General features: G+C 40.1%; 5 protein-coding genes across 8 annotated transcripts in view; 2 read left to right on the top strand and 3 right to left on the bottom strand.

Annotated features, from left to right (window-relative positions):
* LOC110013798 (gastrula zinc finger protein XlCGF28.1) overlaps window positions 1-27,234 on the top strand; it is a 989,290-nt gene that overhangs the window by 144,802 nt on the left and 817,254 nt on the right. The gene's annotated exons all lie outside the window — the stretch shown is intronic.
* Window positions 1-27,234, bottom strand: part of LOC101169839 (NLR family CARD domain-containing protein 3) — a 1,010,604-nt gene that overhangs the window by 297,411 nt on the left and 685,959 nt on the right. The gene's annotated exons all lie outside the window — the stretch shown is intronic.
* Window positions 1-27,234, top strand: part of LOC105355408 (NACHT, LRR and PYD domains-containing protein 12-like) — a 768,227-nt gene that overhangs the window by 368,789 nt on the left and 372,204 nt on the right. The gene's annotated exons all lie outside the window — the stretch shown is intronic.
* LOC105355376 (zinc finger and SCAN domain-containing protein 2) lies at window positions 4,365-8,836 on the bottom strand. Its single transcript, XM_011482274.3, has 2 exons — window positions 8,560-8,836; window positions 4,365-6,009 (listed from the first exon to the last, which is right to left on the bottom strand). The coding sequence occupies exons 1-2, from the start codon at window positions 8,702-8,704 to the stop codon at window positions 4,868-4,870; spliced, it is 1,287 nt and encodes a 428-aa protein (XP_011480576.1). The 5' UTR covers window positions 8,705-8,836; the 3' UTR covers window positions 4,365-4,867.
* On the bottom strand, window positions 13,680-26,093 carry LOC105355377 (gastrula zinc finger protein XlCGF57.1-like). The gene is made up of 2 exons (XM_020709764.2): window positions 25,650-26,093; window positions 13,680-16,083 (listed from the first exon to the last, which is right to left on the bottom strand). Exons 1-2 carry the CDS (start codon window positions 25,819-25,821, stop codon window positions 14,462-14,464), a joined length of 1,794 nt encoding a protein of 597 aa, XP_020565423.2. The 5' UTR covers window positions 25,822-26,093; the 3' UTR covers window positions 13,680-14,461.

Here is a 27,234-nt window from a genome sequence, read left to right as displayed (position 1 = left end):
TAAGTGTATGGAGGGGGAAGGGTTCTTCTTTTCCTCTTTTTGTATTTTTGTGTTTGTTTTAACCCTTGTTCTGTCCTAGGCACTTTAACATTGGGAGTTGGGTCATCTAGACCCACTAGACAGTGCTCTGAACCTTTTTTCTTCAATGATTTGTGATCTTCACTGGTGTCCTTGGATTACATGAAATCTTTCCGCCTTTATCCACCTTTGTCATGGTAGGGAGAACACGTCAATGTAAGGGTGGGGTCATCTAGGATAGCACAAGGGTTAAACAAAATGAATAATGATGCTCTTCAATTAGAAATGTATAATACTATAATTAGCAAACTTGGGAAAATGTAAAAACATTTCATTTTACGTGCAATAAAAGCACCATGACAGATTGAATTTACATTAACCCTTGTGCTAGATGGCCCCACCCTTACATTGACGTGTTCTCCCTACCATGACAAAGGTGGATAAAGGTGGAAAGATTTCATGTAATCCATGGACACCAGTGAAGATCACAAATCATTGAAGAAAAAAGTCCAGGGGCCTCATTTATAAACGTTGCGTACGCACAAAAGAAGGCGTACGCCACTCTTTACGCAATAGTTGAGATTTATAAAAAGCAAACTTGACGGGAAACTGTGCGGTCCTTCAGGCAAGCTCTGACCCAGGCGTACGCACAAAAACGGATGAAATGAGAAACGGCGACACCGTCGGCAGATGGAAGAAACACGTGAAAGTGAAAATGACAATCCTGCCTCTCATAAATAACATGAAGACTTCACAAAGCAAGTCTTACAATTAACAGCCTACATGAACACCCGTTTGATCGATCAGCAGTGAAACAAACAAAAAAGATCAAACGAAAATTACAACAGAAATTCAAACGAACACATATTTGCAGAAAGAAAAGTGAAATATGTTCTACAATATTGGCATGTTGTGTAATTCATCCTCATAAATAATATAGTTAACAGAACGAAATAATGTACAAAACTGATATTCCCGTCAATGTGTCCGTCTGGCGGAGCAGATATAGGAGCAATCAGACAGACAGATGGATAGATAGAGAGAGATGCATTAATTCTCCACTGGGGAAAGTTGTTTTCATATTAAAACATTTCTTCATAAGCTACGGAATTATGGTATTCATGCATATGCCTTTAGTTTGGTTTATTTTTGATAAAACAATGTATGGCGTTTGTCTCAACCATTCAGAAAGCAACAAGAAATTACATTTGCGCTGAACAATTTCCCATTTCCACGTCGATTATTACCGACATCTGTAGCTTTTCAGATGCAATTAAATGGAGGGAAATAAAATGCCCCATCACAATGCGTAATGAGGCACAATGGCTGATCTTGCGCTCTTAGAAGATGTGGCAAATGGAAGAATTCGGAGTGAACGCATCTTTAGACAGCAAGAAGACTTGCTGGCAAACGAGGACGAGTGGCTTATGAGCCGGTTCCGACTTCCTCTGCGGGCTTTTGGGGGTGTGTCACCCCGTGCATCTGGCGCGTTGGTGTACCCCTCCGCCTCAGTCACCACTCCACTTAAAAGGGATTCCCCAATTATTGCCGCCAGTCTCTCATCAGGAGGGGTCAGCTCCGGTGTCCCCCCCCCCCCGTGGCAGACACGGGTGTGTGTGTGTGTGGGGGGGGGGGGGTACAGCGCTAGACGTTTTTTTGCTTTGACTTTGATGTCCGACCTTTTCTTTTTTATTTCGGCCACGGTCCGAGGTTGTGAGGCTACAGCATTTATGGCGTCTGCCACCGTTTGCCGCTCACGTGCCTTTTTGGCATTAGTAATGCCCACACTGTGCCCTCCAAACAACATTTTCTCCTCTTTTCCACCTCGCCAACAGTAACTTCTACTTCACATTGAGTGAAGTTACGTTTTTTTGATTTTCTCTCCGTGTTTGGCATGGTTTCGCAATCAATGAATATTCATTTGTGGGCGTTTCACTGACTATTTATGGGCAGCTATGGGCGTGTCATGAAGCCGCAAAAAGCTGCGCTGCATTTAGAATTGCTTGTGATTTATTAAGGGAAAGATGCGTAGGATGTGCGTGCGCACGGTTTTATAACTCCGAATATTTCTGTGCGTACGCACGTCCTATGTTTCATCCGTACGCCACTTCTGACGCAAATCCTACGCAAAGTTTTATAAATAAGGCCCCAGAGCACCTTCTAATGGGTCTAAATGACCCAACTACCAACGTTAAAGTGCCTAGGATAGCACAAGGGTTACGTGAATCAGACCATGTCTTACTAGTAACCCTTGTGCTATCCTAGGCACTTTAACGTTGGGAGTTGGGTCATTTAGACCCACTAGATAATGCGTTGAACCTTTTTTCTTCAATGATTGGTGATCTTCACTGGTGTCCATGGATTTCATGAAAATCTTTCCAACTTTATCCACCTTTGTCATGGTAGGGAGAACACGTCAATGTAAGGGTGGGGTCATCTAAGATAGCACAAGGGATAAACAAAAGATGAATAAACCAAAAGCATATGCCTATTTTTTCACGTTAATGGTTGTTGACCATTGACGCACATGTGAGGACAGCAAAAACTGACCAATGTGTGGAGACACTTTGGAAATCTGATGCTGAAGTTGGGACTTTTCAAAGTAAAAGCCTCATGTTGGCAGAGATGTGTTACATTTTCAGTCATGTCAGGAAATGTGCTGCTTAGAATGCCTCTGAGCTGTGTGCACGTGTGTGGCTCTCACATGCACACACGTCCATGCGCTTCAGCTGCAGCTTCATGTTTGAACCTATTCCGTTCAATTCAGTTTAATTTATGCAGCCCAAAATTACATCAATAAAAATCTCAACGGGCTTCATATTGGTAAATATATAATGAACATGAAGTCAATGGGGGTCAAGGTCAGAATCAAACCTTCATCCACACTCTCTTGATCATTTATCATTCAGTTCTCCATGCCTCTGTTTGGTGCAGAGTGATTCATGCATTGTCCCTCTTTCCCACTCCCATCTGAGGGAGTGGGGGTGAGTCCATTTTCCAGTTGGCTCGTCTGTGCTCCTGTACTTGGCCGTGGACCATGCCTCTGCCTCTGCCTCGTCTCGCGCCCTCAGTTTTCTCCCAGCTCCATCTGGATGAAGCCCATCTGCTGCACTGTTTTAAGGATTGGATTTACATGAGCCTTTCCAGATGCTCAAAGCGCTTACAATGTGTTATAAAGTTCACTCCCCATTCATACTTGGTGATGGTAAACCACTGATGTAGACACAGCTGCTATGGGGCAGACTGGCATATAGAGTGGGGCAAAACATTAATTAGTCAGTCACCAACTGTGCAAGTTCTCCCACTGAAAAAGATGAGAGAGGTCAGTATTTTTCCTTTTAGGTATACCTCAACTATGAGAGACAGAATGAGAAAAAGAGAACCAACAAACAGCAGAAACACACACTGTGGGAAAGACTCCACACTTCTGACTGATCTTCACATCCACTTTATTCTTCACAGTAAAGATTGGAACAAAACACAGAGAACCAAAAAGAACAGATAAACTGTTCTAATGTCTACTAGGAAACATGAATCACAAGTACACGACAGAATCGCCAGTCTGGTTCTTTATCCACCTCTTCCATAATACATTTTTACTAAATCTTTTTTTCACAAAACTGTTATTTGCTAACATGAATCATCAGAATATATAAAATGCAATTATTGTATATTTAAAACAATACTGAAATGTTCACGAACAACATAAAAAGTGTTACAATTAGAGACGTGTGAAAATAATGATAGTGTTGTCATGGTAACACACAGACCTAGATAACATTGCCTCAGCATAAACTACCACCACAATGGTTAACTTAACAACTTTAAACAATATAACAAAAGTAAAAAAAAAACCTGCTAATGAAAATCAACAGAAAGTGAACAATATCAACGTTTCTTTAAAAATATGTCTATGAAGACTCTCATTCATCCAGGCTGGTTCCATCATAGTAGTAGGTTTAGGGACTCATCTGGACTTAGTTTTAAAGTTAAAAGACGTTTCACCTCTTATCCAAGAGGCTTTGTCAATTCTGAAATAGCTGGTAGAAGAGCTGGTAGAAGAGCTGGTATATATGCGCTCATGGGGGAGGAGTCAGACCGGAAACTGGATGGTATTGTCAACTTAGCCTACATGGTTTCGGGTCGTTAAGAGTCCTTTGTCCTCAGCTGGGGGTTGGGGATCTTTAAAAATCAAATCTTACCGTCATAATTCAAAACAACATAATTCTATGTAGAGGTATATCTTAATTAAAAAGAATGAATTTCATGAACAAGTTAAATATTTTTTGTTAATTCAATATGTGAGACTCACAAAGTACAGAATCGTTACAAAATGAAATGTATCATTCCTTTATTTTGAACATTGTGATCCTAGTGGTTTATGTATGATGAAAACCTAAAAAATGGTGTCAGCCTGTGGCTCCGTGTTCATGTAATGAAAGCTCGGGTTGCTTGATAGCTTCAGGTCATCTTCATTGTTAGGTTTGGTGTCTTGTCTTCCTCTTCACAGTTCATAGATTATTTTTTTAAATTGGGTTCAGGTTAGGAGACTTTGTTGGTAACTGATGTTTGGGGATAAGCAGATTTATGTACCTTTAGTAAAGTGGGAATAATCAAAGTGCTGCTGAAAAATAAAATCAGAATCTCCAGACAGCTTGTAAGTAGACAGTTGTATAAAGTGCTTTAGAATCTATTTTATTCTACTGACTGAGACTAAGTGACAATTTAAAGGCTGAGTAAGGTCATGGCAAGTGTTTGAAGTTAATTAGCAGATTGTTGTGGGACCTAAGGAGTTTTCTTTAATATATGTATTCACTTTTTTCACCTAATTCTTAATTACATTTTTTGTCTAGAAAGTATTCTCTTCTATATGAGTTCTCATGTGTCTTTTGAGACTACATATCTGACTAAAACTTGTGTTACATTCTTTACACGAAAAAGGCTTCTCTCCTGTGTGAGTTCTCATGTGTCTTTTGAGACTAGATACATGTCTAAAGCTTGTTGTACATTCTTTACAAAAAAAGGGCTTCTCTTCTATGTGAGTTCTCATGTGTCTTTTTAGACTACATATCTGACTAAAACTTGTATTACAAACTTTACAAGAAAAAGGCTTCTCTCCTGTGTGGGTTCTAATGTGTCTCTTGAGGTTAGATATTCGATCAAAACTTGTATCACATTCTTCGCATGAAAAAGACTTTTCTTTTGTATGAGTTCTCATGTGTGTTTTGAGATAAGATGCACAACTAAAGCTTTTATCACATTCTGGACAGATATGAAGTGTGTCATCAGAATCATTGCTCGTGTGGACAAAGACATTATTATCGATTCTTGAGCTTTCGCCAGACTTTACAGAGGAAAGTCTCTTTTTGTTTGAAGATTGTTTCTTAACCAAAGTTGCCTTCCTGAAGCTTTTTCTAAAATCAGAGTCACACCGACCTTCTGGCATGAGAGAGCTGTCCACATTTTGGACATAAATTATGTCTCTTCTCTTCCTCTGATCTCTGTTCTGTGGGTCTGTCTCTTCATCTGTAGTTGATGTTGATTCTTCATGTTGGCTTCCTTCGTCATCCTGACTACTGTTCTCATCTTCCTCATAAATAGGAATCTCCATCAAGGTATCAGTCTCCTGCTTCAGATCAAGCTGATCCCTATCATGACTGATGTAGAACTCTTCTTTTGTCAATAGAGGTTGTGGTTCTTCTTGTTCCTCTTTCATCTGTGTAGGTCCTTGCTCCTCCAGCTCTTCTTTAATGTATGTAATTTCTTGTTCCTCCTGTTCATCTTTAATCTGTGTATGTTGTAGTTCTTCCTGTTTCTCCTCTTTAATCCGTGTAGATAGTTGTTCTTCCCACTCTGCTTTAATTTGTAGAGGCTCTTGTTCCTCCTGTTCCTCTTTAATTTTTGGAGAATCTGGTTCCCCTTGTTCCACTCTTAAATCCCTCTGTTGGTTGCAAAGATCCTCTTCCTCACTTGCATTATGCTGGGGGAGGACTGCAGGGACAATAAGACAAAAAAGAAGACCTTTTATACTTTTGAAGATCTTTGTGTATCATCAAGCACCAAAAGAAAAATCTAAACCCCCTCTTTTTCAGAAGCCCTGGACTTCAAACACATGAAGGGTAAGGGTTGTTAGTCATTTTCACTAGTCTAAAAAACATTTTCCATCACCAGAATATAAGCTCTGTGTTCGTAGTTAGGAATATGAAAAATAAAAAAATTGTGTTTATTTGATTCCTATTCGAGACACTTTTAATAGAATAACGGTACAGCGGATTTTGCCGCAGCTTCAGGTTATATCCCACCCTTTCAACTGTCTCTGCCAATTATTCTTGGAGGCTTAATTATACCCCATAAGTCTGACCAATCAGCAGTCCTCACTTCCTTGTTCCACTTGGCTCATAAAGTCTCCCAGTTCCACCAAAAGATAAAAACTTATGTTTGTAAAAAGTGTACAAAATAGTGAAGCTTAGAGTCTGTCCGGCATCTGTGTCAGTTACCGCACTACATCTCCCATGATGCATTGGGTTAAAGTGACAGTGTCTCTGCGCTTTAATGAGGCTACAATGTTGACCGTCTTAAAACATAACAAACGCACACATCAAACGGTTTGTTGTTACAGTTTTAAATGTTCTTGATGACATCAGAGGTAAACAGTTTAGTTCTCCGTCAATGTTTGTGTTTATTATTGACAGCCAGACATTTTGGTCCACGTCATCTTTAAAACTGAAACACTTTTCTAATAAGGTCTGGATGGACGTTTCAGACTTTTGAAAAACATGACAATATGTTTAAGTAGAAGTAATAACGAAACAGCATTAAGGTGATGTGTCCAACAGATACATTCAACTTAAATGCAACAATTTATTCACCCAAAAATAAATAAAACATTTTTGTTAAAGTTACATTTTTGATTAAGACGAAAGAAAAACTAGTAAACTACTAAAGACTAATATAACTAATAAAGCATAGATTAGTGGACAAATGTATTTTATTATTTGTTGCTCATGATGGCGAGGACGATGAGAGGTACGGCACTGCCTCACCTGACTGTACATCAGTGGCCGAAAGTTATCTCAACCAGGAACTAAAAGCTGCCAGATGCTGTTCCCCCGCTCTATGCTGTTTTTGTCTTTAAAGTCAGAATCAAAACTACATGATTGGGAGGGAAACTCCCCAATCTGGCAACACTGGAAACGTATCTTTGACAACAAGCAAGAAAAATAACAAAACATTAAAAAAAAAATATTTCACTCTTTCCAATCATTTACAAAAAAGTAACAATTCATTCACTAAACAAAAAGTTAACACATCTTACAGAAGTTTAATAAGCGCGTTATTCTTACTGCATAACTCTGTGCCGTGGTGAGTTCAGGGACAGTGGGAAATATCTACAAATATACTGTGTTTAACTTACTATTTAAATTTGATTACATAAAACAAAACAAGGCATCTGTTACCTAAACGCCACGCTGGTCCTGGCATGCCGAGGCTTACTGTTGCTCCGCTCAGTTCAAAGTGTTGCAGCAAACAGCACAAATAAACCATTATGATCTGTGGCATTTAGCAACATCCGTCAAGACTATTTTCTTAAAACGGGAGTTTTCAAAAATGAGAAATTCCTATTGCAATCAAATGGAAACAACGTGGATTTCGGCTAAGCGCAGGACTCTGATGGTCGGCGTACAAAATACGGGCGCGTAGCAAATAATTTGAAGGGCTAAAGACTTCCGTTAAAATACTGCTTTGTTTTTTTGGCAATGTTTAAAGAAGCTTATGTGGATAACTTCTTAATCTTTGTCAGGAATGATATTAATAGTGACTCAAAAATTGGGGCGTCATATTTTGGAGGGAAAGCTTTTTGCTGGTGGGTGGGGGCTGACCCCCCCCCAACACACACGCGCACACACACACACACACACACACAAAACCTTAAACTATCTCTACCAATCATTCTTGGTGGCTTTATGGATGCTTCATCAGTCTAACCATGAATTGGACCAAAACTGTTTTTGCTATGAAACAGTAAGGCCTCCCTAAGGGCTGATTATCAACGCTGATATTTGTTATTCTGACATGACAGCCTGTTTTTGATTGGACGTCTGATATTGAAGTGGTTCTTTTGCCGCCACGCCCCTCCCTCTCCAGCATTGATCTGATTGGTTCTGCAAACCAGGTATTCAGTCCTCTGCGTGTCACGCTACCAGCTGCTAGGACTGTCACTTTTTTTTTTTTAGGACTTTCACTTTTACGTGTTCACGCTAATGTCTTTAACGCCGTTGAAACATTAATGGTGGTATTTCCAAAACGAGAAGGGGGACGGGGACGTCTCTGCTGCGCTGTGCGCGTGAATAACTGTCCACTGATTTCCCATCATGCCTTTGTTTACACTCTACTAGCTAACAACCCCAAGCTAACATTAGCGGTAAAACTAAAATGGCAGCAATATTGGAGGCTATCCGATCAGTTTGGATCCAGATAGCAGCTCAGACCAAGAAAACAAAGACGTTCATGGATCTATTTAGGTGGATGCAGTGAACAAACCTGCTAGGTGGAGCTGGAGCTTCGGGTTCCAGCTGATATCCAGCAGTCTGCGCTGACGACAGAGCTCCTGCTCGTTCTGGACGATGGTTCCTTCAGCAGCTGAAAGTTGTTCGCTGACAGAACCTTCCTGAGGTTCTGAAGACATGGTTCCTGCTCCGAATCTTCAGCTCCGACTCCCACAAACAGAAACACCGCCGTTCCTATGCTGACAACTGCGTGCCTGCCGAGATCTGCAACCCCTGTCGCGGGAGCGCGCACGCACAGCGTAGTTGAATCCAGTGCCACCGCGTCTATTGTATGGAAGCATGTCTATCTCATAATTAAAAATAAAAGTCAATGAATTTTTTTTTCATTTTCTAAGTAAAACTGCGATCGTTGATTTAAAAATAAAAGGAAAAATCAATCATCAAAACAGCTTTTTTCTTTCTCTTCTTAAACACTACTCATTCTGTCACTTCATTAAAATAATTACAGAAAATGCTATTTGACATTTGATTTTCAAAAAGTTTTCTAGTAAATATGTAGCAAATTTCATTCAGAAATATTTAATTTGACAATTAAAATGGATTAACAGAAATGCTTTATCATTTTCACAATATAACTGCATCAATTGACTCAAAAATTCAATTAAAAAATAAATCCTCCAAAATGCGTTTTCCTTTTCCACTTCAACACCACTCATTCTGTGAAGTAATTTAAGCGATAATGCAAAGAGGAGATTGCATTTTAGTTTTCCCATCCACCAGCAAAAAGTGTTGCATAATTCATTTCCAGTCAACAGTTCCAGGGGGGAGGCGGGACAATGATGTAGCAAATTCCTGACTTTATGTATTCTTATATTCAAATTTTGAAATAAATACAAATCTCTCAACACAAAAGCACCCCATGAAACCCTATTAGTCTGTTTCACATGGGCTATAGTATTACACTCCCACCTGGACACCTTGCATCCTCTCCGTCCTTGAAACAGGACCAAAACATAAAACAAAATTATAATTTACTATTTAAAATGACAAACATTTGATTACTCGTTTGAACTGTCAACACCTTACATCATTTTTAATTGAGATTCTCCAAGAGGACCCATTCTTCTCAGACGGGTACATCATCAATGCATTTTGGAAGGAGACAATTTGAAAATGGTAATTTTAGGTTGTAAATCAGTGAAAACCACGTATTTACACGGAACACATGTAAAATTATACCTAAATTACACTTTATAACAAATGGGAGAATAATTAGGGTGATTGAATTAAAAATGAGGTTAAACTTTAGGTTTACATGTTTTCATCGTGTCAGTTGTGTCCTGAAGTGAAAAGTGAACAGATATGATTAAGAAAATTTTGAATTATAAAATTTTACAATCTTTCCCGTGACTATGTTCATTTATCTATTGCATAGATGCTGTCACAAGAACAGGCAGACAGCTGGATCCAAATGCAGTAGGTTTACTAGCTCAGCTAAAAGTCCAAAAAGCTAAATCAGGGTCAGGCAGGCATGGGTTAATAACAGTCATAAGATCATCTGAGGAGAAACAGGGTAGTCAGGATCCAGGCGAGAGTCGGGGCAGGCAGCAGGCAAACAGAGTCAGAGTCAGGGCCAGAAACACTGCACTGCATTGCCCTGTCTATTTACACAGACAGACAGTGTTACCAGATTGGTTTTCCACTCAAATTGGGCTGTTTTTGCTTTTGTTTGTGTTTGTTTGTTTGTTTGTTTGTTTTTTGCCCAAACTGGCAACACTGCAGACAGATATTTCAGAGGGATTATTATTGCCAATGTCAGTGAAGTGAACAAAACAGCTTCACAGACTAGGACTTTTCCAATGTGCCACGTACAACACTTAAGAATAAGAATAAAATAACGATAAAATAAACAGTCATGAGCCAAAAAACATACACACAGTGATCAGAACAAGAAAAAAAAATACAAAAGTGCAACAGAGAATGAATAAGGTGCAGGTAATGGAAAACTGGACCGATAGTGACAAGTTTAGCGGGGGAAGAGTTAAAAAGTGTTCATGAGTCTGACAGGAGAGGGAAAGAAGCTGCTCTAGTGTCGTGAGGTTCTGGTCTGGATGGACCGTAGCCTCCTGCCCGAAGGGAGGGGTTCAGTAATAGGCCATGTATAGGATGAGAAGGGGTCAGCTCCTATCCGACCCGCACGCCCACGGGTTCTGGAAACGTAATCACCTTCACCTTCTCAGCCGATCGCACAATACGCTGCAGTCTGGGTATGTCCCTGGCTGTGGCACCAGCGTAACACACTGTGATGGAGGGATTGAGGATGGATTCTATAAGTAAGTGAGTGAGTGAGTGAGTGAGTGAGTGAGTGAGTGAGTGAGTGAGTGAGTGAGTGAGTGAGTGAGTGAGTGAGTGAGTGAGTGAGTGAGTGAGTGAGTGAGTGAGTGAGTGAGTGAGTGAGTGAGTGAGTGAGTGAGTGAGTGAGTGAGTGAGTGAATATATATTTATAAAGTGCCTCACAATGTCAAAACAATTTAAAATCAGAGAAAGTGCACAAAATGGAACAGGGCGTCTAAAGCAGGTAAAACCCAATAAAACCCACTCAGGCATATAAGTAAACAAACAAAAGTGAACACTAAAAGCTCTCCTAAATAAGAACATCTTTACTTTAGTTCTAAAACACTCGACCGAGTCAATCTGTTGCAGTGACAGTGGGAGGTCATTCTAAAGTCGGGGAACAACTGCCTGAAAGGCGAGGTCTCCCGTAGTTTTAAAACGAGTTTTTGGAACACTTAAAAGATTCTTCTCAGTGGACCTCAGGGAAGGTGAAGGAGTGGGGTTAGAAATATAGTTTGGGGTTTGTCCGTGCAAGGCTCTAAAAACTAAAACTTCAATCCTAAAAAGTGAGGGGTTGGGGACTCTAGATCTGTTTATTAAATCTGTTCATTTTTTAAATGTGTTTCAGTTCTGGAATCTGTAATGGCAGATACTCAAAATGACATGACTCGCCAACGGATCTGGTCCAAACAAAACCTTATATGTGTATCCCTAAAATTGGTAATTCATGTCATAAACGTATAAAGAAATCTGCTGACTCCTCTGACATCATAAACGCACACAGGAGCCATGAGGTTCAATAGAACTCTGTTCAGAACAAGATCCAACAGAACAGATAATCAACAGATTTGGATTATACAAAAAAAAGGTCTTGGTTTTGTTACAGCAGAAAAAAATACGCATTTCTATAACACACTACAAAGCAATCTGAGGGAAATTATTATGGGATGTCTTTCAGCTGAATGATTTGGATTTGTTTACATCAGAGGTGTCCAAAGTTTTTTTGGCGAGGGCCAACTACAGAAAAAGGAGCAAAGGTCCGGGCCGCACACAAGAGGTGACATATTGACACATGACTACTGTGTATTTTTAACTCACCTATAATGTGAAGAACATTGCTCTCAGTGGGAGCAGTGATGCTGATCTGTGCCACATAAAACAAGCGCACGTCAAAATGAAACATTCACTCAGACAATGAAACCTCATTCCAACCAGGCAGTTCAGAACGGGTTTATTGAGCAGCTGAAGCCAGCAGATCTTTACGTAGCCGTTAGTGTCGTTGACTGGCAGAGTGTACGACTTTGTAGATTATAAAGAGTCGAAGTCCTATTTTCTCAGAAAAGTAGACCAAAAAAGGGGCTTATGGGTGACAAACGAGGACAATTTTTAACATTTAACGCACACAATTTAAAAAGCTTTATTTTACAATTACACTTTATGAACAAAAAAAAATTCCAAAAACAAAACAAGTTCTTTTTTACATAAAGGTAATACTTTTTCACAGTTCAGAATTTTTTCTTCACCTTTTAGGTTCACTCTTTCTCTGTGAAGCATACAAACATGGCCTCGCGAACAGCATCCTTGTAGGTGTCAGACGGAGACGGCTCATAGGAGCTTCCTTTACTTCCTAAGCCTGTGCCCTTTGCTCCTGATGAAGCCTATGGGAAGACGTGAAGGCCATCATTAGGAGAGACAGGCAGGCGGCAACCCCTTGTGTAACGCTGCTAATTACACAAGGAAAATATGGAAGCAGGCCTGGATGGACGGCGTGTGTTGACTCACTGCGATGGGAAAAAACTGCTGAGCTTGCAGGCTAGCTGGCATTTGTTTGAATTTCTGTGCTCATTCGGCACCTGTGTACGAAGCGTAGCTGCTCTGATGCTTGGTGCCGTAGTGCCGACAGACATTATACTCTTTCATCACGGCAACATCTTCAGTGCAAATCAAGCAGACACACTTTCCGTTGATTTCCTTAAAGAAATATTCATTTTCCCACCGTGTTTGAAATCTTCTACACTCACTTGCTTTCTTGCGTTTCTTCTATCCTGGTTAACAGTCTGGTCACTTCCCGTTTAGATTACTGTAATTCCCTCCTCTTTGGTCTCCCCCAAAAAACCCTCAATAAGCTCCAACTGGTCCAGAACTCAGCTGCCCGCATCATCTCCAGAAGCCCCTCCTTCAGTCATATCACCCCGGTTCTCCACCAGCTGCACTGGCTCCCCATAACCTCCAGAATCCAATTCAAACTCCTCCTGTTCACCTTTAAGGCTCTCCATAACCTGACCCCTCCTTAGCTCTCCGACCTCATCCATATCAAAACCTCATCTCGTTCTCTTCAGTCCTCCTCCTCTCTTCAGCTCTCTGTTCCTCCGGCCTGACTCGTCACCATGGGAAGCCGGACCTTCAGCTGCTCAGCTCCCAAACTCTGGAATTCTCTCCCCTCCTGATCTGCGTAACATAGACTCTCTTCCAACTTTTCAGATGTTTATTTCTGCCTTCCCATCCTGATTCACTTTTGATTTTCTTTCATATTTATTGTGCTTTTATTGTCTATTTTCTAACCTTTGTTTCTACTGTGTTCTTGGGTTTCACGAAAGGCGCTTTAAATAAAATGGATTATTATTAGTAGTAAAATATATCAAAAAGCTACTTTAAATCAAACACAAAAACATCTATGACTATAGCTCATTGTATATTGTCAATCCGGCTGGAAAGACCAAGTTATGTCAGGAAATGTTTTCAGAAAACAGACTGTAGAAAAATGCTGTTAGTTTGTTTTCCAGACATGCAAAATATTCAATAAGCTTCAAGAGTCGAAACTTATCTTGTAGGTTTTTAATTGCAAGCAAGGAGTGAAAACACAACAGTTGCATTTGATCTGAACAATGAAGGTGCATTTTTAAAAACACAGTAATGCTGGTTTGGAACAGGTACAAGAGTTCAGCCTCTCCTCATAGTTGCATGTGGCCTTTGGTTCCCAGGAAGGTGAATTCAAAGCTGGAGTTTGTTTTCAAGCTGATGCGAGTGGGTGCAGACTTAATTGAATAAAAACAAAGCATATGGTGTTTCACAATTATATAAACTAAAAAACTATCATACGCATAAAAGAAAATGTTAAAAACAATCAGCATTTTTAAAAACTATGATTTGGTATGATAGGATTTAAACTCACAGAGCTAAAGACTTTTCTCAACACAACCCAGAGTGGAGATGGAAAAGTGTCCTATCCAGAGGAAATAAGCAGGTCTTTTGCTTTTTAACAAGTGTCAGATAGCCCTACCTTCCTTTAAACTAAAAAGAAGACAACGTGAGCACCATGGTGCTTCCAGGAAATGAAGAAGCTCTTTCTACAGGTCTTACTTTATATTCTTACTTCCTGAGACGTATAAATTTAGGTTACTATTAAATGTAAAATACAAACAACAAAAAAAGGTAAAAAAAATTTTTCGAAATTCATTTTCTGTGTTAAATTAAAGCCTTTTTCTTAAAAAAAGCAAACCTTTTCACAAAATTTTACTTCCAATTTAAACGTGTCTCCATTTTTCCACGAGATTTCTGCTGTGAGTTTCCCTTAATTTTTTGGGAGGATAATTTTTACCAAATTATTTATCGCATTCTTTATCACATTTAGGCGTCTTTCTTGTGTGACTTTTCATGTGTGTTTTGAGGTTACGTTTAGAAACAAAACATTTATCACATACTTCACAAGAAAAAGGCTTCTCTCCTGTATGAGTTCTCATGTGTGTTTTTAGATTAGATATTTGATTAAAGCTTCTATCACACTCTTTACAAGAATATGACTTCTCGCTTGTGTGAGTTCTCATGTGTGTCTTGAGATTATATATTTCAGGAAAACTTTTATCGCATTCTTTACAGGAAAAAGGCTTACCTTCTGTGTGAGTTCTCATGTGTTTTTTGAGAAGATATATTTGGCTATAACTTGTGCCACATTCTCCACATGAAAAAGGCTTCTGTCCTGTATGGACACTCATGTGTCTTTTGAGATTAGCCTTATGATTAAAACTTTTGTCACATTCTTTACAAGGAAAACGCTCACCTAGTGTAGGAGTATGAGTTCTCATGTGTGTTTTTAGATTAGATATTTGATTAAAGCTTCTATCACACTCTTTACAAGAAAATGGATTTTCTCCTGTGTGAATTCTCATGTGTGTATCGAGATTATATTTTTCAGTAAAACTTGCATCGCATTCTTTACAGGAAAAAAGCTTTTCTCCTGTGTGAATTCTCTTGTGTCTTTTTAGATGATATAATTGACTAAATCCTGTGCCACATTCTTCACAAGAAAAAGGCTTCTGTCCTGTATGGATACTCATGTGTCTTGTAAGACCAGCCATTTGATTAAAACTTTTGTCACATTCTTTACAAGAAAAAAGCTCCCCTGTATGAGTTCTCATGTGTGCTTTGAGACTACATAATTGCACAAAACGTTTATCACACTCTTTACAAGAAAGAAGCTCACCTGTATGAGTTCTCATGTGTGCTTGAAGACTACATAATTGCAAGAAACATTTATCACATTCTTTACAAGAAAAAGGCTTCTGTCTTGTATGAGTTCTCATGTGAGTTCTGAACTGAGAGTTATGATCAAAACTTTGAGCACATTTCTTACAGACATAAGGTCCTTCATCAGACTCAGCTCTCATAAGGACAGAGACATCGTGAGCAATTCTCGTACTTTTACCATACTCTACTGAGGAAAGTCTCTTCTCTTTTGGAGATTGTTTGCATTTCTTTACCAAAGTTACTTTCTTCATATTTTTTCTAACATTCTTCACACTTACATTCTTTCTAACAACAGAGTCACACTGACTTTCTGACTTGTAAGAGCTGTCCAAACTTTGGACATGACTTCTGTCTCTTCTCTTCCTCTGATCTCTGTTCTGTGGGTCTGTCTCTTCATCTGTAGTTGATGCTGATGCTTCATGTTGGTTTCCTTCTTCATCCTGACTATCAGTTACATTAAAGCTCTGCTGATTGTTTAGTTCTGCTTCACTGTTCTCATCTTCCTCATAAGGAGGAATCCCAATAAAGGTATCAGTCTCCTGCTTCAGATCAAGCTGCTCCTCATACTGACAAATGAAGAGTCCTTTTTGCTTTTCTTCAGTCTCAGGTTCTGGTTCTTCCTGCTCCTCTTTAATCTGTGGAGATTTGGGATCCTCCTGCTCCAGATCCTCCTTTTCAGTCATCCAATGCTGCGGGAGGACTGCAGGGAAACAAACACAAGAATGAGCAATTTAAAAGACAGTGAATTGTTAAGCATCAATCGATCGATCAATTTTCTTAACCTGCATTATGTCTTTTGGGGTCACGAGGTTGCCAAAGCCTAAACTGGCTTCTGTTGGACAAAGGCATGTACCGTATTTTCATGACCATAAAAGTCTTGTGTTGTTGCGTGACTTCAGTAAAGAGGACGTAGGAGAGGACAGTATGAGAACGCTAAGAAAGGAAGTGTGGACGTGAAAGGCGCTCTCTTTCCCTCCGCGCCTCCCTGCTCTCTGGCTCTGGGGGCCTTGCGGCGGTCCTGCTGGCCCCGGCCTGGGTGGCGGTCTTGGTCGCCCGGAGGGCGGTTGTTCCCTGCCTGTTCCCGTGTGGCGTTGGGGGGATTCCGGCTGCCGCTGCGGCGGGGGTCTCGGGGTGGGGGTGGCTGTGCACTCTCCCTCCTTCTTTTCACGTTCCACCATCCATTTTAGAAGAATATAAACACTCACCTGGGCACAGGTGTTAGCTCACCTTTGCACTAACAGTTTGCATGACTGAATGACTGAAATATTTCACACTAGTTGGTTTTAAGGCATAAGTATGCGTGTGAACACTATCTGTTTTGTGTACATGTTGACATGTGGACATTTTTTGTAGCTACCAGGTGTGTTGATAACATTTGAGTGTGTGTGTGGACAGGCCCCGCCCTTTTTGTACTACATTTGAACCTTACCATAATGATAAACAACCAGTAAACTTGTTGCTTTATGCTGCTTCATGGTCTTATCCCCCCTCCCCTCCCATTATCACCCTCCTACCCCCCTCTCTCTCTAACATCCCTCCCTTTTTCTTCCCTTCTTTCCTTTTCCGTCCGGTCCAACACCCAAATTTTCAAACATGGTTGAAATTAATAAAGTTTGGCCTCAAATACAAATGGGGTTTATTCAGACATACCTCTGGCTTGTCTGAAGATTAACAACCCCTCTTGTCAAAGTAAAATATGTCCAACACAAGAGGCCCTCAGCTCTCATCTGCCTGCCCAGCTGTTGGACAGGACAAGTTAAAAAAAAAAGTGTGGACGTGAAAGAAGACACACCCCTGAATAGTACAAAAGTGCAGGTATGTGCACATTGTTTTGGCAACCCTGAAAATGCTAAGACATGCTTATGAAGCACAGTTTAAACTGCAAACTGTTAGCTAAGCGAGAGACTTCTAGATGAATGAATCCATGGTTTGAAAGTGGAGGAACTTGGTAAACAAATTCAGGAAGACGCCGCTGAGTTGCAGAAACGAGGCGTGGTGGCTCGACTTGGAAAACTGTTGGGTCTCAACTAAACCAACATTTCTCAACTATATGTATGCCGGAAGAAAGGACGTGGACTCGGGGAATTCCTGTCACGTGGAGAGCAAAGTAAAAGCTTTTACTCAGACAAGGCACTAGTTTGCACAGAGTTTTGCAAAGATCTGCTCCCACCTTTATTAGAATCTGGGCATTTCCTAGCATACAACATGTGACATTTGTTTCTGAAGGCAAGGGGTACAAAAAACACACACACAGTTTACAAAAGTTAGGAAGCTAATCATAACATTTCTTGACATTGTCAGGAAGCTAATCAAAAAATCCCTTGTGATCGTTTGTTCACCGCTGTAGATTAGGTCCATTTATTGCAGATTTAAGGTGAACAGCTGCCGCCGGGTCAATCCAAAATCTTTTACTGCATTCCCAGGATCACGTTCCTCGAAGAAAAACAATGAACACACTTTATCATATATGATAACACAACATTAAAAACGTTTTGAGTAAATATGGGATAACATATGTACAAATTTATTATAAAGACCAACTCAAGCCATGGATTAACAATCAGAAAACAGCTGGGAGAAGCGCCTCCGCAGTCATCATTTGACTGAAGGCAGGAACGCTTGCAGAGGAAATGAAAATGTAACATTTTCAGTGAGGTCTGTCATGGTGCTTTCGTTTTACGAAACGGTGCCATCTTTCTACCTGGGCAAGGACTACGGTGGCGCAGCAGCGGATTACAACGCAAAGCTGTCCATCTTCCGCTCATACAGCTGTAAAAAGCCTGCTGACAAACACATCCAGCCCAGCCACATCACCAACATGGAAGTGGTGCCGCTCACTTTTGACATCCCGTTGAGTCACACTGTCGAATGGCGGACACAGTTTTACTAAAACTGAGAAGCAGCGCAAGGCGAGTTACGCCACAAGTTGTGAATGGATTGTAGATGCTTGGGGTATCCTGTCTGTTTGCACTGTTTTTCACATCATTCATGAGTAGCCGCAGGTAGGGCTGTGACGATAACCGCATCACCGCATCACCGCACGTTTTATTTTATTTTTTTAGTTTTGCATATGGCGCTGAATGGAGCTATAATAAACACATTCATCTTTCCTGATAATTGACTTTTTCTGCTAGTCCTGTGTTCAGACTTTCCTTCTTTCTTTCAGACTGTTTTCTCCTTCTCTCCCACCGCTCTCTCTCATAGGCGCCAGTGCCTCCGCGCTGCACGTGCCACGCGGCTCCCTTTACACACAGGAGCGCGCTTTCAGAAGCACACAAACTCATTCTACAACAGAAGTTTTCATCGCGCGAGGAAATATGAGAAATTTACTGCGTTCTAATTGTTAATTTACATTGTATTCATTTCCGTTTCAAGCTGCTTGCGTTCTTAAGGGCGCCACGCCCGCCGGAGGATTTTGTGTGTGTAGGGAGGGGGGGGGGGGTTATTAGGGTTCACCTTCACTCTAAACATGAACGCGCACTTAGATTTCCATGAATATCACTTCATGTTTTGTTTGGGAACTATTTTTTGCAGCGTAACGTTACGTGTCTGTATAAACAAAGGCGGAGCCTCCTGCCCCGTGTTCTTAATGGCTACCGGAAAAGTGACAATGTGTCTGCAGTCTGTTTATTACTGGGCAATATTTAATATTCTGAGAAGATGTGTGTACCAAAGAGCACAGATGAAGGCTCGTGTGCAGCTAGAGAACGGTCCGCTGTGGAGGGATCAACACGCACCTTCCTCCTACATGCAGCGCTGACCCACACAGTCACAGTCAATCCACAACACCTATATGGGCTTTATATATGTATATATATGGTTCATTAGTTAGGTAGTAGTTACTGTTATTTATAATAAAGAATACTACGTTGTAATTGTATTTATTTCTGATGCGGCCGCTGGGGGGTTTTTTTGGCGGGGGGGGGGGGGGGGGGGGGGGTCTGCGGTTAACCGCGACACCGCGCCCCCTGGTGGTTCATCACCGCGGTGATGAAAAATCCGACACCGTCACAGCTCTAGCCGCAGGGCAACGAGACTGACTCTGAATGTGAATGAGTGGCAGCTGAGACTACATTAGTAGATTCCATCACCAAGTAGGAATGAGGAGTGAATGAATACTGGACACATTGTAAGCGCTTTGAGCACCAAGAAAAAGCGCAGATAAATCTAATCCATTATTTGTTGGAAAAATGTATACAAGTTATGTCATGTTTCCTTTTAAGAAGTAATTAGCTATATAGGTAATATAATAATGTTTGCAGAAGTGTTTGTGTCTAACTCTGTTTCATAAGGAGGTGAAGGTGAAACTCTTGGGAGGAAACTGACTGTCCTAGAGTCTTCCCAAGATCAGCATGTTATCCGTTTCCAGACCGGAATCAAAGGACGCTCTGTGTTAGTTATCCGTGAGAAAAGACTTTGCAGGGCCAGAGATGGTGTGGGAAGACTGGGAACGGATGGACAAGTTGAAATTAACGTTTTCTGTTGGCGCTGCAGCTGTGTTTTTATCTATCCTTAGAGCTCACCGCATATGTAAATTAGGGAAACCTGACAAAGTTAATAAAAGGGGGGCGACAGGCATATGTGCCAGAGTGGAGAGAGATTGTAACTGGGTAATATTCTCTGTTCGTTTTCCTCCTAAAAGGTACCTTGGTCTCTTGTCTTTCTTTCCTTTTGACATTATTCTGATGTTGCAGGTTGTTTGAACCCAACATTATTATTACAGCTAAAAAGCAGATCAGTTAAACAAGAAGGACCAAGCGTATTAAAAAATTGTAAAACATTAAGGGAACTTTAAAAATCAATCCTGAAACACACAGGGAGCCAATACAGCAATTTTAAAACCAGTGTAATGTGTTCCTGCCCTCTGTTCTTTGTCAGAACTTGTGTTGCTGAGTCGTTTGAAAGACTTTTTGGTTAAACCCCAGAGCTTGCAGGGCATTAGAGTAATGTAAATGACTAAAACTAAAGCATTCATCAGCACTAGTGATTTTTGAAGGCAGCAGATTCTAAGAATGGGAGTTGAAAGAGTCGACTCTCAAACGACGGGAACCATGGTGAGGTCGCTGCATCGCAACAACCAATCAGGGTCTCAGCTGTAGGCACATGACGCATTCAGTGACTTAATCAGCGGGTGGAGTACATAAATATATATACATAGAGAGGCAGATCTTTAAAACATTGTCATCTCAAAAGTAGCTCACAAGCCAAAATAGTGTGGGCACCCCTGCTCTGGACTCTCGTTCTCTGTGGTATGACCACCAAAGCTATTGCTAGCATGTTAGCCGTGTCTGAAAGCACTGTTTGGAGGAGAATGCTGCAGGAGGCTTAAGATGAGTTCAAGTGTGTGTGCATTGTGCTGAAGCAACTTCGATCGATGTAGTTAGGGTTGTGCCGCTTATGTCTGAGTTAGAGAGTAGCCAATCACAAAAGTGTCTTTGTCTTGTCTGGTTTGATAAACAGAGTCTCATTCTGCTGAAAAAGCTCATCATGAAATAAATAAGTCATTGTGAAAAACAACAATGTGAAATAAAAACAAAGCTACTTTGTTTTGGAAAATATTGATTTGGAATCAGAGTTTCTGAAAAAAGCCATTGAATTATGATGAAAATATATATTTTACAAAAAATGCGACTATCGTGCTTCATGCTCTGCATGCAATGGGGGAGCGTGGCATTTCTAAAGCGCTACTGGCTCCGTGGGAAGTGCGTGCCATTGGAAAACACTGCTGCCTTATTGGGCTCGGATTAGGCCTGCACAATATACCGCAAATTTATCGTTATCGCGACATTAAACTGTGCAATATGCATACTGCAAAAGACGGCGAAAATCGCAATAAATGGTTACCTTTAAATGTGCTAAAAGAATCTCATGTTAGCTTGAAATATTGAACAAATGAAATAAATCCCTTTATGCATTTAACCAATCAGAAGGACCCATTTACATTGTTGATCAATCAGATGAGCCCTTTGATGTTTGCCTCCTACGTCGACGAGGGTCATTTGGAGTATAATTTTTAAACTGTTGCAGTGAAATGGAAATTATGTTTTTGGTTGTTTTGCTGTTTGTTTATATACCGCGAATTTTATCGTTATCGCAATATTAATCGCCAATATCGCATATCGCGAGTTTTCCTCATATCGTGCAGCCCTAGCTCGGATCCATTGGGTGGGAACTGCGGAAGCATGCGGGGCAATCCAGGCCTCAATAAACACTCCAGTGTTCTGGTGGAGACTTGACGTGCCGTGGGGCAAGTAGCGACTTTCAGATGACGGACAGAATTTGCATTCAGTATGTACTAGGGGTGTCACGATTTTGACTTTAAATTGAAATTGACCGAAATTAAGCCACAGTCTCGAACTTCGAATGAAAAAATGGAATCATCGATGCTGCCATGCCCCCATGTTGCGTCTGGTTACTTGCCAAGCGGAAAAAGTGCTGCGAGTCTATTTGTTCATAAAGTTTTAACAAAAGTGCTGCGAGTCAACCTCATCTCACAGCCACTCAAAAAATAGCATGTTAACTGCAGATGCAGGACACCCATCGACAGAACATTAATCCCCTCCTCTTTCACAGAAGTCGCTGGTGTGGAAGTATTTTGGATTTCCAGTGAGTTATGTTGACAATGTTCGTGTTGTCGACAAAAAAAACAACGGTTTGCCAGCTGCGCTATGTATCTGTGTGTGCTGTATTCTCTCACGGGCAGCACGACTAACATGGCAAGGCATCTCTGCAGGCACAACAAAAACATAGATTTATCTGTAAACCAACAACTACACAAACTACTATTCCGTCTTCGTTTGGAATTTAACTTCCAAGCAACTCAACTCGTGCAAAATCGATTGCGGTTGGAGTATTCATAGCGGCGGACATGCGACCTCATCCGGTGGTGGAAGACTCCGGTTTTAGGCCTTTAATTAGCGTGTTAGAGCCCCGCTACGAAATCCCCAGTAGAACACATCTCACAGCTACGGTGATTCCCTCCATGTACAATAGTATAAAAGAGAAAGTTATTGAAGGTCTGAGCAGACCTTGAAAAAATATGGAAAAATACAGTCATCGTTCTCGGGGAGAAAAAGTAGTTATCAGTGTGCTACATGTTTACCTGTTCAGAAAAAGTTTAAGACTGTCCAGAGACTATGGACATGTCTGTTTTATTGTTTTTGTTGACTGACAGTGTAGTGTGGTACATACAACAAAGGTCAGATATTCTATTGCATTAAAGTCTAGTTTAAAAAATGACAATCTGTGCTTTAAAAAGAATAAATGTAAAAATTGAGAATCAAATCGAACCGTGACCTTAGAATCGAAAATGCAATCAAATCGAGGATTTGTAGAATCGTGACACCCCTAGTATGTAGGTATGTATAAGAGGATGTTCGATTAGCCGTTCTGCATGTCAATCAAGTCACGTACTTGGTGAGGACTTTGATTCGCTGACGGATATATATGTTTTGTGGTACACACAAATCCGGTGCACAATTGCTCTCAAACTAACAAAAATTGAGTCATCAACGTTTGCATCTTCTGCAGCAATCATCAAGCTGAGCATTTCAAAAATGCCTTCCAAACGACTCAAAATAGCATCTGCATCTATTGAAAAAATTGACCAACTTTCATATGCAAACCTCTGGAATATTAATATAAAAATTCATATTAAATATTTAACATTTTTGATTTGTAAACAAAGTGGTGTGTCTGATGTTGGGATGCAAGTGCCACAATTCGGCATAGGTTTCATATCTTTGGGACAGGCGGTTTGGGAGCTATTGAAAAAATTGTCCGACTTTCAGATGCAAAGCTCTGGAATTTTGATATAAAAATTTTATATTAAATATGTAACATCTTTGATTACAAAACAACGTGGTGTGTGTGATTTTGGGATGTCAGTACCATAATTTGGCATAGGTTTCATATCTTTGGGACAGGCGGTTTGGGAGCTATTGAAGAAACGATTAGATTTCACATGTGAATAGCTGTAATTTTAATTCAAAAAACAATGTAAGATTTGTACCATCTATAATTTCTAAACAAATTGGTGTGTCTGATGTAGGTATGTCAGAACAACAATTTGGCATGTTTTTGGGTCATGTGGTTTGGGAGCTATTGAAAAAGCGGAACAGAATTAATTTGCAAATCGCAGGATTATTTTGTATAAACATTCATTCATTCATTCTTCTTCTTTACCGTTTTTCCCTTTCGGGGTCACGGGGTTGCCGGAGCCTATCCTGGCCCCTTGGGCGTAGGCAAGGGATACCCTGGCCTGGTCGCCAGTCTGTCGCAGGGTAGAATATCCTCAATCACACATCCATTCACTCTCACACTCACACCTATGGACAATTTAGAGTTGCCAATTAACCTACGAAGCATGTTTTTGGACGGTGGGAGGAAGCCGGAGATCCCGGAGAGAACCCACGCATGAACGGGGAGAACATGCAAACTCCACACAGAAAGGTCCCCCATTGATGTTGTGTTCTCCATGTCCCCCAGTCGGGAATTGCACCGGGGGCCTTCTTGCTGTGAGGCAAGAGCGCTAACCACTGCGCCACCGTGCAGCATTCATATACATAAACATTCATATACATTTTTTATAAAAATGTGTGTATGTTGTATGGAAAAGGAAAACACTATGTTAAACAAGGTACGCTAACTAAAAAATACGAAGATGGAGGTCTTCAAGCCATAGAATTTTACAGCCTTAATGGCACCTTAAAAATAAACTGGTTAAAATCATTTATTAAAAATGAAAATTGTATTTGGTTTATTGTTCCTAATAACATATTTTCCAGCCTAGGAGGGATCCACTTTGTACTCAGTTGTGATTTTGACAGTAAGAAACTGCCAATCCAACTCTCATCTTTTCATTAGCAAGTTCTTCTGTATTGGAAACTCATTCATAAAAATAATTACAGTCCACACAACACTCTCCTATGGAACTGCAGATACATCACTATCAGAAACAAATCTTTGTTCCAACATAGTTTGAAAATGGAATTTAGTCATTAATTGCATCTTCTTAATAACAATGCTACTCTCATGTCTATTGATGATTTCACAGCTAAATATGGTTCACTAACAAATAGAAAAGATTTTGAAAAAGTTATTAAGGCCATTCCTCAAAATGTTGTAAACTCAGTTTCTGATCTGTTTCATGATGACATCTACAGACGTCCTACTGTCCTCAAGCTTCTGATTAATGGACACAACATAGCAACTGCCAAACTCCCAAACCATCAAATCAGAGAACATTTTAATGAAACGTCCTTTCCCTACATCTCAAATCCAAATGATATAACCCAATATTTTAATAATTCAGAAAAGATACAAATTCGAACTAAATATTTAAAAACCCCCATCCCTCCTAAAGCCAAGGAAGTTCACTTTAAAACCTTTTCAGGTATTTACCCTTCCAAGGAATTATTAAGAAAACGGTTTGGAATTCCTGAAACAACTGAGCATCTTTTCTTTTAATGTTTTTGTTCTAATGTCTTTTGGAATAATTTACATTATTGGCTTTTCCCCAAGATTCCACTTTTAGCAGACTTTTCTATTAAGGATATCATTTTTGGGTTTATTTTAGAACACAAAAACACAGAACTTATTCTGAATGTTGTAATTATTTTGGGTAAATTCTATATGCATAAATGTCGATTCCTTAAAATCAAACCATAACCAACCATTTTTCTACATTTCATAAAGAACTCTGCTCTTTTCTTTTCATCTGTAAACTTCATGGAAAACAAACTTGCCATGTATGGAACTTCAAAGTAACTTGCAGCTTTTTGATAACCCCCTAAGTTAAGTATCATTAAAATGTCTATATAACCCCCTTTTTATTTGAATTTTAATGTCTTTTATGTAAGTTTTTTTCTGTATTGTTAATTTTTTATTTAATTTATTTTGCAACTTTTGTTTGTACATGTCCTGTACTTATTTCTACTTTTCTATACTTTGCATAATTGTATACAATTGTCACAAACTGTTAACCTCAAAATTTTTTTTCAATTAAAACAAAATGTCTGTGGAATATCCGACCTAAAACTAACTTCACCGCAGTAATTGAAGAAAAAAAAAAGTCCGTTATAGAACTCTGACCACACACGCGCGCGCGCGCGCGCATTGTTTCTGCAGCCCACAGCTGTTATTCATCACTGTTACACACACAAGATGGCGGAATCCTCCAACACAATAATCATCGCTCCACCAGAACCTGGATCCGAATATTCTGGAATATGAAGAGCTTCTCTCCTTTATTGAATATATATATACCTATGTCGTGGAGTTGAAGCTGTGGTTTCCAGATGACATCCAGCAGTCTGCGCTGACGACAGAGCTCCTCCTCGTACTGGACGATGGTTCCTTCACAGAGTCTGCAGATTTCTTCAGCAGCAGCAGCTAGTCGCTCGCTGATCAACTCTCTCAGAGGCTGAAGGGAAGACATGGTTCCTGCAGCTGCTCCGAATCTTCAGCTCCAACTCCCACAAACACCGCCGTCCTCTTCACTGCAGCTCCGATCGATCATCTGCTAGTCTCACAATCACAGCAATCCACGTTGTCTTTCCGTTCAACACTTCTTCACTCATTTACGACACTTTGGAAAATACTGAGAGTTCCACACGAACCACGTATCGTCCTTTCTGTCCAAAAACCTCAAACGTCCCAACAAAACACCACCGTCCTGTCAGCACAAGCTAACGCTGCTGCTAGTCTCGTGCTGTTCACTTCCGGGTCAGGATATAAACTTCGTACAAAAACCAGCAAAATAAATCAGTTTCTTTAAAAATATAAATAAAAAAATTTAAAATATAATTTAAATTTAAAATAACTTTTTTATTCATGAAATTGTAACGTTGATGAAGACATCCGAAAATAAAACGCCACTGTTTTTATACAATACTCAAAAGCGGATGTGACGTCTTTAAAACCTTCTGAACTTTATTGTAAAAAATAAAAAAAAAACGCATATTTAATTAGAGGGGTCACATGAACTTGTACCCTGCAACAGACTGGCAACCTGTCCAGGGCATCCCCTGCCTTTGCCCACAAGTGGCCGGGATGGGCTCCGGCAGCCCCGTGACCCAGAAAGGGAATAAACGGAATAGAAAATGAATGAATGAATGAAATGAACTTGTTACTATCGATCAATTAATAACAGACAAATTTGTGTGTTCTTTTTATATTGTGGAATTAATCTAATTATTTATCTCTAAATATTGTCATGTTCTCTCTCTAAGATCTTGATGATTTTCACAGCTAAATATGGTTCACTAACAAAGATTGTGAAAAAAATTTTAAGGCCATTCCTAAAAATGTTGTAAAATCAGTTTCTGATCTGATTCATAATGACATTTACAGACGTCCTACTGTCCCCAAGCTTCTGATTAATGGACACAACATAGCAACTGCCAAACTCCCAAACCATCAAATCAGAGAATATTTTAAAGAAACGTCCTTTCCCTACATCAAATCCAAATTATATAACCCAATATTTTAATAATTCAGAAAAGAAACAAATAAATAATAATAAATGTATCAGACACCGGATAGCTTTGAACGGTATCTGGATTACAAAGGGGTCAATGCTCACTGGCATATTGCAAACAGATCTCAGATTGCGCAAGGTTCCTCTTTTTCTGAGGCAGCCACAGGTTATTACAGGACAAATGGTTATTATTATGTCATCCCTTTTTCTAAGGCATACCCTTAGTATGATCTGTGTCTAAATTTCCCACTTTTCGGATCAAATCCGCCTCGTCCTGCAAGACCAGTCAAGGACACAGCCGGCAGAGCAAACAACCTGCATGTGAAAACCGCTGTTGTGTTGAAGGCCGATGCTGCTGCTTCCCCCCCCCCG

The sequence above is a fragment of the Oryzias latipes genome, chromosome 2 (assembly GCF_002234675.1).
Source record: "Oryzias latipes chromosome 2, ASM223467v1".
In the NCBI taxonomy this organism is placed as follows: domain Eukaryota; kingdom Metazoa; phylum Chordata; class Actinopteri; order Beloniformes; family Adrianichthyidae; genus Oryzias; species Oryzias latipes.
Note: the sequence above shows the minus strand (reverse complement) of the source record. Positions and strands in the feature narration are given on the sequence as shown.

Excerpts from the sequence above, each read along its gene's own strand:
- LOC105355376 (XM_011482274.3), bottom strand. The coding sequence starts at position 8,704 with ATGTCTTCAGAACCTCAGGAAGGTTCTGTCAGCGAACAACTTTCAGCT. Across the intron at positions 6,010-8,559 it reads GCTCCAGCTCCACCTAGCAG|TCCTCCCCCAGCATAATGCA; the intron begins GTTTGTTCACTG and ends TTGTCCCTGCAG.
- LOC105355377 (XM_020709764.2), bottom strand. The coding sequence starts at position 25,821 with ATGTCTTCCCTTCAGCCTCTGAGAGAGTTGATCAGCGAGCGACTAGCT. Across the intron at positions 16,084-25,649 it reads GCTTCAACTCCACGACATAG|TCCTCCCGCAGCATTGGATG; the intron begins GTATATATATAT and ends GTTTCCCTGCAG.